The following is an 11,490-nucleotide window of genomic DNA, read 5'->3' as shown; positions in this document are numbered from 1 at the left end:
ATCATCTGCTGATGATGTACCACAGTTTTCTAATCCATTCATCTGCTGATGGACACTTAGGTTGTTTCCAAATCTTAGCTATGCTGAATTGTGCTGCTATGAACATAGGGGTGCAAATATCCCTTCTGAGTCATGTTTCTAGTTTCTTGGGATATATTCCTAGCACTGGGATTACTGGGTCAAATTAGAGTTCCATTTTTTGTTTTTTAAGGAAACTCCATACTGTTCTCCACTGTGGCTACACCAGTCTGCATTCCTATCAGCATTTCATGAGGGATTCTTTTTCTGTATGTCCTAGGCAGCACTTGTTCTTTGTTGATTTGTTGATGATAGCCATTCTGACATGTATGAGAAGGTACTGCATTGTCATTTTGATTTGCATAGTGACTTTGAGCATGTTTTCATATGTCTCTTGGCCTTCCTTCTGTCTTCTTCAAAAAGTATCTATTTAGGTCCGTTGCCCATTGTTTGATTGGGTTGTTTATCTTCCTTTTGTTAAGTTGTATGAATTCCCTGTAAATGTTGGAGATTAAACCCTGATTGCTGATAGCATTGGCAAATATGTTCTCCCATGCAGTGAGGTTTCTTGTTGTTTTGTTGATGGTTTCTTTTGCTATGCAAAAGCTTTTTTTTTAAAATCAAAATGCATCAAACTTTATTGAACGTGATTCAGACAGGCTTTTATAATTGTCAATGGCTGCCCCTGGCTCTCTCCGACACAGGGACACAGGCCTCAGTAAAGCAGCATTCCATTCATTTGAATATGAGCACGTTGAGCTGGAAAAGACTGCCAAAGCTATCTAGTTTCTCTATGCCAAATATTTGGCATACATATCAACACTCCCCCATTCCATACCCATGTCAGACATTGGTAATTCATCATAGCATTTTTCCCCTTGAGTCTAAACATGGCCACAGAATCCTTCTCAATGCAGTTCTGGGAACCACATCAGCTAACTGATGGGGACACATGAATGAAAACTGAATTGCCATCCCAAAGCAATTCAACCTCTTCACCAATTCATGAACTTCTACAACATCATGGTCTATTTTTAAAGATATATTCCATGTTATGGAGCTTCCTCATAGAGTAGGACAAGAAAGGAAAGGAGAAAAAAGGAGACTAGGTGTTAACATTTAGTTAGCAGTTAGTATTAATATTCAGGCTTTTATTCTATTCACTGTCTACAACAACCCTGCAAAGAGCTCTATTTTACATGTGAAGAAGCCACAGTTCGGAAAAGTTACAGGACTTGTCTCAGGTTCCCAAGCAGGTAAACAGAATTTGACCTCAGGTCCACCTGACTGTGAAAACTACGTTCTCTCTCCCATCACAGTGGCTCCTTCAGGCTTTTCGAGGCTATATCTTTGGCATTGGATGAATGGTAATAGCTGACATAGGCCATTGTGTCAGAGCCATTTTCAGAAAATCTCGAGTTTAGAGTGATGTGTCCACGTAGAACCTGTCCTACCTAGATAAATCTCTTTAATTTTTTAAATTAATTAATTTATATTTTATTGATTAAGTTATCACATGTGTTTTCTTATCCTCACATTACCCCCATCCCCCACATTCATGCCCTCACCCCCCCACCCCCGCCGTTGTCTGTGTGCAAAAGCTTTTTATTTCGATGTAGTCCCATTTGTTTATTTTCTCTTTAGTTTCCATTGCCCTAGGAGCAGTATCAGTGAAGAAATTGCTTCGGCATATGTCTGAGTTTTTCTAGAGATATCAGGGGTTGTGTCCCCACCATAAATCTGTGCTTTGAAGACCCAAAGACCAGTCAGAAAAATTTCTCAGTATTAGACTTTTTTCAAATACTGTTTACTTTCAATAATTTTTATTAGTTGCAGGAGCACAACATAGTGCTTAGACTAGCATGTACTTTACAGTGTTCCCCTGATATTTCCAGTATCCAATGGCCATATACACAGTCATTACAATATTATTGACTATACTAGAGGCCCGGTGCACAAAATTTGTGCACGGGGAGGGGGGTATGTGCCTCAGCCCAGCCTACACCTCTCCAATCTGGTACCCCTCTCACAATCCAGGGCTGCTGACTCCCAACTGCTTGCCTGCCTACCTGCCTGATTGCCCCTAACCACTTCCCTGCCAGCCGGGTCAACACCTAACTGCTCCCCTGCCAGCCCAATTGCCCCTAACTGCCCTCCCCTGCTGGCCCAGTTGCCCCTAACTGCCCTCCCCTGCCGGCCTGGTCACCCCTAACTGCCCTCCCCTGCAGGCCTGGTCACCCCTAACAGCCTTCCCCTGCTGGCCCAGTTACCCTCAACAGCCCTCCCTGCAGGGCTGGTCACCCCTACCTGCCCTCCCCTGCAGGCCTGGTCCCTCCCAACTGCCCTCCCTTGCTGGCCTAATTGCCCACAACTGCCCTCCCCTGCTGGCCATCTTGTGGCAGCCATCTTGGGTCCACATGGATTGGCCATCTTGTGTGTTGGAGTAATGGTCAATTTGCATATTACTCTTTTAGTAGGTAGGATTCTCTATGCGATACTATACAGCCTATGACTATTTTGTAACTACCAATTTTACTTCTGAATCCCTTCTACTCTTAGTCTCCCAAGCCCCTTCTCATCTGGCAACTACCAGTCCTCTCTCTATGTCTATGAGTGTGCTTCAATTTTATTTTTTTCTTTTTGGATTCAACATATATGTGAAATTACATGGTATTTGTCTTTCACTGAGCATAATACCCTCGAGATCCATTTATTCAGAAACTTTGACTCAGAGTTGAGGCAATGGAAGATGTAGATGTCAGGAAGCAGGGCATTTAATGAAGGACTACTCACAGCTGCACTCACCTGGCTTATTACATAGTCTTCTGGGAACAGAGAATCAGCAGGAAGAGTCTCCATTCTATTCAGACCAGTGTCCCCCAGGGGAATCCTGTGCTTAGAGGTTACAGTAACAAGAAGTAAATGTGCCTAATGAGCAGACACAGAGCATGTAAATCACAGATCTACTGCAGACCCTCAGCATGTGAAACCTTTGGTAGGAAGGAACGTGGCTGTTGCTTTTGAAGTCCTAAATCTGTCTGGGAGACCAAGGCTTGACTCCTTGTTGTCTTGTCTGGGACAGAGCTCTGGTCTGCATCACCAACCATCCACGCAAGAATTTGGACCTCCACAGGGAAACCTTCCTCTCAGGGTTCTCATGCAGGTAAGTCCCAGAAACCAACAGACATGGCAGGAGAGGATCAGAGACACTGGAAGCCAAGAACTTGTACCTAAACTCACCTAGGAACATAGCCCCGGGACCAGTGATCACTGTGGTTGTAGGCTGGCTTTACTAATACATTAATGTATTTATTCATGATGCTCAAAGGAAAGTGAACACTGCAGTCAGAAATGCAGGTGAAATGTTGACAAATAAATGTTATTAATAGGAGACAAATTAAGAATGGGCATTGGAGGTGTAAAGTCCTTCCAGTAGAGCTAGATCATAAGTTCAAGGACTTTATCAACTAACAAGAATAGACAAATAGGTTATGAACTGTGGAGGAATATACAATGATGTGAGAGCCTTTTAAAATTTGTATGATGGGGCATTTTAAACTATGTTTCCATATGGGAGAGAGAGATCCAGACCCAGGAAGGCTGCAAATACACCTGTGTAAGCACAGTGCATGACACATACATTTCACAGTATGTTCCGTCACCTTGGCTATTCACATTTCAGAAATTTACTTGGTAGGTGAAAAAGAGTAAGGTAATGAGATTCACTTTGTAATTATTTCATTACCTATAAGAATGAGTAATGAAATTTGTGGGTTTGTAAGCCATTTAGAGTATTATTAAAATTTGTCTGTGTAAGTTTTTGGCTTTACTTGATTATTAATTAATTTATTTTAAATTAAAATATAGTTGACATCCAATATAACTCTCACTATATTATACATTTGAATGTTCTTTGTTTTTGATAGTGTTATCAAAGTGTTTTTATTCTGTTTTTTAAGTATAGTTTGTAATATTATATTAGTTTTAGGTGTACACTATAGTGATTCAACATTTATATACATAGAAATGTGATTGCTACACCAAGTCTAGTAATCATCTGTCATGTTTCAGACTATCAAAATATTGTTTACTATATTTTCTTATTCTATTTTTTATTGGACTCTTCTTAACAAAGAAATGGAGATATGGACTTGATTATCAGTTTAATAATGACTGTGGAAAATGAATAAAGTTCATAAATTTCATGTGGTCCAATCTGTAAGTCAGTCCTACTGGATCCTTTCCTTTTGTTTTAGAAAAGTCTTAATTAAAGTATAATTGAGGTAAAACATTATTTTAGTTTCAGGAGAACAACACAATGATTCTCTATTTGCACATATTGCAATATGCCCTCCACAATGTCCACTTCACAACTGTCTCCAACAAAGTTACAATTTTTTTCTTGTGATAAGGACAATTAAAATCTACACTCTAGCCACATTCAAATACACAATACACTATTAACTATAGTCAACATGCTGAATTGACAGCTCATGTATTGCTTTTTTACTTTTCTTTTTTGTACTGAAAGAATCAAATAAGACCCAAGAATTCTTCATGTGCCTTCACATGGAAAAGGAAATTCTAATGTGAAATGACACTAGGGCTGTCCTAAAGGAGACTAGGCTATACACCAAATGCAGAAATTAATTGCTTAATTCTACAATATAGATGCACACTTCATGCTTCGTTCTAATGCTTGGTTTGGGAAATGTTACTTTTTCTATATCCTTGTAGTCACCTCCACCACGTGGAACTAGGGAACGTAACAGGAGTAGATGTTCCTAATGAGCAAACACAGAGCATGTAAATCGCAGCTCTACTGCAGACCCTCAGCATGTGCAACCTTTGGTTGGAAGGAACCTGGTCATTGGTTTTAAAGTCCTAAATCCATCTGGGAGACCAATGCTTGACTCCTTGTTGTCTTGTCTGGGACAGAGCTCTGGTCTGCATCACCAACCATCCAGGCAAGAATTTGGACCTCCACAGGGAACCCTTCCTCTCAGAGTTCCCATGCAGGTGAGTCCCAGAGCCCAACAGACATGGCAGGAGAGGATCAGAGAGATTGTAAACCAAGAACTTGTACCTGAAGTCACCTTAGTACCCATGAGAACATAGCCCAGGTACCAGTGATCACTGTGATTGTTGGCTGGCTTTACAATACAGTAATGTGTTATTCATGGTGCTCAAAGGAAAGTGAACACTGCACTCAGAAATGTGAGTTCCAATGTTGACATTTAGATGTTACTAAGGGAATGCAAATTAAGAAAATGGCATTGGAGTTGTAGCTGGTTTTCCTCGGTGGATAGAGCGGCCTAAGCATGGAAGGGTCCCAGGTTTGATTTCGGTCATGGGCACATGCTGGGATTCCGGGCTCGATCACCAATGGGGTGCATGCAGGAGGCAGCCAATCAATGATTCTTACTCATCATTGATGTTTCTATTTCCCTCTTCCTCTCCCTTCCTCTGAAATCAATAAAGATATATATTTTTTAAAAACAGCTATCATTGTTTAATAAAAAAGAAGCAAAAGGAAAGGGCATTCGAGGTGTAAAGTCCTTCCAGTAGAAGTAGAACATAAGTTCAAGGACTTTATTAAAAGGAATAGACAAATAGGTTATTAACTGTGGAGGAATACTCTGTGATGTGAGGGCATTTTTTAAACTGATAAGAACAGATACTACACTTGATCTTAGCCAAAAGGCCGAGAAGCGATATGAGGGCATTTTTTAAATTGTATGATGGGGCATTTTAGACTATGTTTCCATATGGATGAGAAATATCCAAACCCAGAAAGGCAGCAAATACACCTTTGCAATCACAGTGCATGAGACATACATTTCACAGTATGTTCTCTCACCTTGGCTATTCACATTTTAAAAATGTATTTGGCAGATGAAAACGAGTAAGGTAATGAGATTCATTTTGCAATTACTTCATTATCTGTGAGGCTGAGTAATGAAATTAGTGGGTTTGTAAATTATTTGGAGTCTCTATTAAAATTTATCTATGTGAGTTTTTTCCTTTACATGCTTATTAATTTATTTGTTTTAAATTAAAGTATAGTTGTCATCCAATAAATTTGCACTATGTTGTACACATGAAAGTTCTTTGCTTTTGGAGAGTTATATCAAAGTTCTTTTATTCCATTTTTTTGTTTAAGTATAGTTTGTATACAATATTATATTAGATTTAGTTGTACACTATAATAATTCAACATTTATATATATTACAATGTGATCGCCACACCTAGTCTTGTATTCATCTGTCATTGTGCAGACTTAACACAATATTATTGCCTACATTCTCTTATTTGATATTTTATTGGATTCTTTATAACAAAAACTTGGAGTTTTTTATACAAACCGACTGTTTTTCATTTAGTTTTTATGTATATGTGTTTATAAAGAATGTATAAAGTTTATCAATTTTGTGTGGTTCACTCAGTCAGTCCTATACTGTCCTCTCCATTACTTTAAAATTTTTAAAAGAAGGATAATTTACATAAACATAAAATATTATATTAGCTTCAGCTGTGTAATATAATAATTCTGTATTTGTATGTATTGCAATTGCAATATGACGTGCATAGTAAGTTAGCTAATAGCTGTCACCACCCTAGTTACAATATTTTCTTCTTGTGATAAGGTCACTTAAAATACCCAATACAGTATTATTAACTATAGTGAACTTGCTGACCTCTGCAGTGAGTCCCTTGCTTTTTTAAATTATTTTTCTTCCTGAAAGAATTGACTAAGACATAAGAATTTTTCATCTGTTTTCACAAGGAAAAGGAAAGTTTAATGAGAAACAGCATTAGGGATGTCCTAAAGGAGACCAGGCCATACACCAAACACAGACACTAATTCCATGATTCTACAATACAGAGGTAGCGTTTATGCTAGGTTACTAACGCTTGCTCATGTGATAATCAGTCACGTTACTTTTCCTATCTCCTGGTAGTCACCTCCACCACATGGAACTAAGGAACCTCACAGGATTTTCAGAATTTCTTCTTCTGGGATTATCAGAGGAACCAGAACTGCAGCCCCTCATATTTGGGCTTTTCCTCTCCATGTACCTGATCACTGTGTTAGGAAATCTGCTCATCGTCCTGGCCGTCAGCTCAGACTCCCTCCTCCACACGCCCATGTACTTCTTCCTCTCCAACCTGTCCTTGGTAGACATCTGTTTCACCTCCACCACCATCCCAAAGATGCTGTGGAACATCCAGACACAGAGCAGAGTCATCACCTATGAAGGCTGCTTCACCCAGATGTATTTTTTCCTACTATTTGCAGGACTGGACAACTTCCTCCTGACTGTGATGGCCTATGACAGGTATGTGGCCATCTGTCACCCCCTGCACTACATGGTCATCATGAACCCCCGGCTCTGTGGACTGCTGGTTCTGGTGTCCTGGATCATGAGTGTATTGCATTCCCTATTACAATGCTTAGTGGTGTTGCGACTAACCTTCTGTACAGACTTGGAAATCCCCCACTTTTTTTGTGAAATCAAACAGATGGTCCAACTCGCCTGTTCTGACACCTTTCTTAATAACATGGTGATGTATTTTGGAATTGTGCTCTTGGGCGGTGGTCCCCTTGTTGGTATCCTTTACTCTTACTCTAAGATAGTGTCCTCCATACGTGCAATCCCATCAGCTCAGGGGAAGTATAAAGCATTTTCTACGTGTGCGTCTCACCTCTCGGTTGTCTCCTTGTTTTATGGAACAAGCCTAGAGGTGTACCTCAGCTCTGCTGCTACCCACAGCTCAAGTGCAACAGCCTCAGTGATGTACACAGTTCTCACACCCCTGCTGAACCCCTTCATCTACAGTCTCAGAAACAAAGACATAAAACGGGCTCTGAAAAGACTTGTGGGGATGGTAGCTATCAAAGTACCAATTGTTCTAGGGCTGAAGAAATGCACATGACAGCTGGACTCAAAGCCTCAGAGCCAGATGTTGTGGATGTAGAATTTACTCTCTTTGTTTATTCCTGGAGTTTCTGTTTCTATGGTTTCTATACAATTTAATTGAATCACTTTATGAATTTTTTAACTTTCTGATATCTAACAGCTTTTCCTATGTCATTTTCCTCCTCTGTCAAGTTGATTCCCAACCTTGAATGAAATATTTGGAAATTCCCATTTATCTCATGAGTCTACATGGATTTCCTAAGAACGATTTCTTTTGAAATGAAATCTATCATACTGAGTAATTTTTCTTTCATTGTACTAAAAGAAAAATCATGAGTTGTACTACTCCTATGTAAATAAACTGCATTTAGTAACCAAAGCCTTTATATCATTTCATAGGAGATAAAAATATAAGAGCACAGTTTAACCCTCTTTATACATCATTTCTTCCTGTATCACTACCATCACTGCTCTTTCTGAAAATGTAGACTTTAACATATAGTGCATGTTATAAGAGGTCATCTGGCTGTGTTGCCTTATTAGGATCCTGTATCTTATTTCACTTCATGTCCACATTCTTATCATAGTCATTATTAAACTGATAATCAAGTCCATATCTCCAATTCTGGTCCTAATTGTTTGACATAATATGCCCTTAGAGACAGAGATGACCTTAAGTATAAGGAAGCAACATTTTAATGCACACATTTATTGCTATGCAAACTATTTTTTTTCATGGTGTAAGTTTAACCATTGATGTATGTAAGATCAGTGTCCATGTGCAAAGGGATTTATCACTGTGGTGCTTTGTTTGGTGTAATGATGTTTCCTACTGAGCTGTCTTCCTGCTTCCACTTGAAAACTTTCATTGCTGCCTACAAATAGGATTCTAAACTAGAGCCCCAATGCACAAAATTCATGCATGGGTGTCGAGGAGAAGTCCCCCCCAAGCTCAGCCTGCACCCTCTCCAATCCAGGACCCCTTGGGGGATGTCTGCCTGCCATTTTAGGCCCGAAACCAAGGGATCAGTTGGACTTCCTTCTCACAATCCAGCACCGCTGGCTCCTAACTGCTCACCTGCCTGCCTGATCACCCCTAACCACCTCTACCTTGGCCCCTGTACCCGAACCCAGGCTTCCCTCCTCTGGCCATCCGCAGGCAACTGAGACCCAGGCTTTCCTCCCTCTGGCTGGCCGCAGGCACCCAGGACCTGGTGGGGGGTCCCTCAGCCTGGACTGTCCCCTCTCACAGTCCAGGAGCCCTCAGGGGTGTCCTACTGATGATTTCCCTCTACAGGAGGTGCATGGCTGATCAGGGGAATGAGCCACCCCAATCACCCCACCACTGCTGCTGCCTCTGGCCTCCCTCTGTGGGAGGTGACTGGGCCTATCAGGGGAAGGTGTGGCCCCATCACCCCACTGCTGCTGCCACTGCTGGCCTCTGTGGTGGCCTGCCCTCAGCCCTTGCTGCCACAGCAGCAACAGCCTGCCTTGTAGCCTGTCTCGTGGCAGTGAACTGCCCTTGGCCCTCACAGCCACCACCATGGTTGCCTGCCTTCAGCCCTTGCAGCCACTGTGAATTTGTTCAGAAGGATGTCCAGAAGGACATCCAGTAGATGCCTGGTCTAATTACCATATTACTCTTTTATTAGTATAGACTAGAATCAGTGGAGTCTCTCAGCCTGGCCAGCAGGAATCGGCCCGAAACCGGATCTCCAACATCCCTCCAGGGTTCGTGGATTGCGAGGGGGCTCAGGCCAGGCTGAAGGACCCACTGGTGCATGAAATTGTGCACAGGGCCTCTAGTATGTATGTAAGTGAGCAAAGGATGACTCGCCAAAGAGCTGGAATTCCTGTCCAGTTCTGTGATTCAGAGTGATAAGGTTTACACAAACAGGCATAATCTTTCAAGCTCTTCTGGTTCCCTAGAAGGGAATTTCAATGGAGTCACTTTTAATGCAGTTATCTGAAATATACTTTAATAACAGAGTAATCATGAATGATATCTTAAAATCTCTATATATAAAAATCCAGTCACCCTAACTGCCATAACGACCATAACGACTGGCTGCTATAGCACTCACTGTGGCCAGCAAACCAGCCCAATCAGGGTGGGGCCAGCCGGCCAGGCTTGCGGCCCCTGCCCCCTGCCGGCCTGCCCCTGAATGGACTCTTCCACCCCAATAGGGGATGGGGCTGGGCAGCCAACTCCTGCAGCCCCTCCCCCTGGTTGTCCCACCCCTGATCGCACCCTCCACCCCAACAGGGGTCGGGGCTGACCGGGCAACATCCTTCAGCCCCTCCCCTCAGCTGGCCCCACTGCAGATAGCCCCCCCTCACCCCATCAGGGCCAGGGCCCGCCAGCAAACCACCATGGCCCCTCCACCAGGCCACTGGCCCCCATTACCCCACAACCCCAATAGGGGGTGGGGCCTGCAGGCCAATTGCCTGCAGCTCCTTCCCCCAGCCTGCGCAGCCCTGTTCAGGCCCCAGTAGAGGCAGGCAGGCTGGCCAACTTCCCACCATCTCTTCCTCACTTCAGGCCCAAGGCCCAATCCTCCCTAATTGGGGCCGGGCTGGCCGGACCCCACCCATGCATGAATTCATGCACTGGGTCTCTAGTGTATGTATAATTGCCTATATTGGGATAAAGAATCTATCTATATAAAACTCTAATATGCAAATCGACCAAACAGTGGAATGACTGGCAGAACGACCAGTTGTTATGACACACACTGACAAGCAGGGAGCAGACGCTCAATGCAGGAGCTGCCCCAGCTGGCAGGCCCCAACCTGTGGCAGCGAGGGGTGGGGCCAGCAAGCAGGCGGCCTCAGGCCAGCCAAGACTGGTGCGAGCAGGGCTCTGATCAACCTTACCATGTTGGGTTGAAGTTAAGGTTTATTATTCCACATTATCTACAGAAAGAAGAAAAATGAAACCAGATGAATTACATTTTTAACAGTAACATAATGCAGTTAAAACTTATTGTGCATCTTCTTGAGTTATATTACAAAGGTTGTAGAAAATATTAAAAATCGGCAAATCACAGGATTACTTCTATTATATTCAAAAATATTTTTCCCCTCTGGCTCTATTTTTGTTCATCAGTTTATGTTGTTCATTATATTGCACAAATGAGTGAGATTATGTGATATTTATCTTTCTCTAACTGGCTTATTTCACTTAGCATAATGCTTTCCAGATCCATCCATGCTGTTGCAAAGGGTAAGAGTTCCTTCCTTTTACAGCAGTATAGTATTCCATCATATAGATGTACCACTAGTTTTTAATCCACTCATCTGCTGATGGGCACTTAGGCTGTTTACAAATCTTAGCTATTATAAATTGTGCTGCTATGAACATAGGAATGCATATATCCTTTCTGATTGGTGTTTCTGATTTCTTTGGATATATTCCTAGAAGTGGGATTATTGGGTCAAGTGGCTGTTCCATTTTTAATTTTTTGAGGAAACTCCATACTGTTTTCCACAGTGATTGCTCCAGTCTGCATTCCCACCAACAGTGCAAGAGGTTCCTTTTTCTCCACA

At 42.1% G+C, this 11,490-nt stretch overlaps 1 protein-coding gene and 1 pseudogene across 1 annotated transcript; one reads left to right on the top strand and one right to left on the bottom strand.

Annotated features, from left to right (window-relative positions):
* Positions 1–5,595: 5,595 nt before the first annotated feature.
* On the bottom strand, positions 5,596–5,734 carry LOC132236386 (U2 spliceosomal RNA; annotated as a pseudogene).
* A 1,260-nt stretch (positions 5,735–6,994) lies between these two features.
* LOC132234503 (olfactory receptor 7A10-like) lies at positions 6,995–7,957 on the top strand. Its single transcript, XM_059695456.1, has one exon. The coding sequence runs from the start codon at positions 6,995–6,997 to the stop codon at positions 7,955–7,957; it is 963 nt and encodes a 320-aa protein (XP_059551439.1).
* Positions 7,958–11,490: the final 3,533 nt, after the last annotated feature.

This window comes from Myotis daubentonii, chromosome 5 (assembly GCF_963259705.1).
Source record: "Myotis daubentonii chromosome 5, mMyoDau2.1, whole genome shotgun sequence".
NCBI classification, from domain to species: Eukaryota; Metazoa; Chordata; class Mammalia; order Chiroptera; family Vespertilionidae; genus Myotis; species Myotis daubentonii.
The sequence above is the reverse complement of the archived record's forward strand: the minus strand, read 5'-3'. Positions and strand labels throughout refer to the sequence as shown.

Bases quoted from the DNA above. Each gene is read 5' to 3' on its own strand.
- LOC132234503 (XM_059695456.1), top strand. From the start codon at position 6,995: ATGGAACTAAGGAACCTCACAGGATTTTCAGAATTTCTTCTTCTGGGA.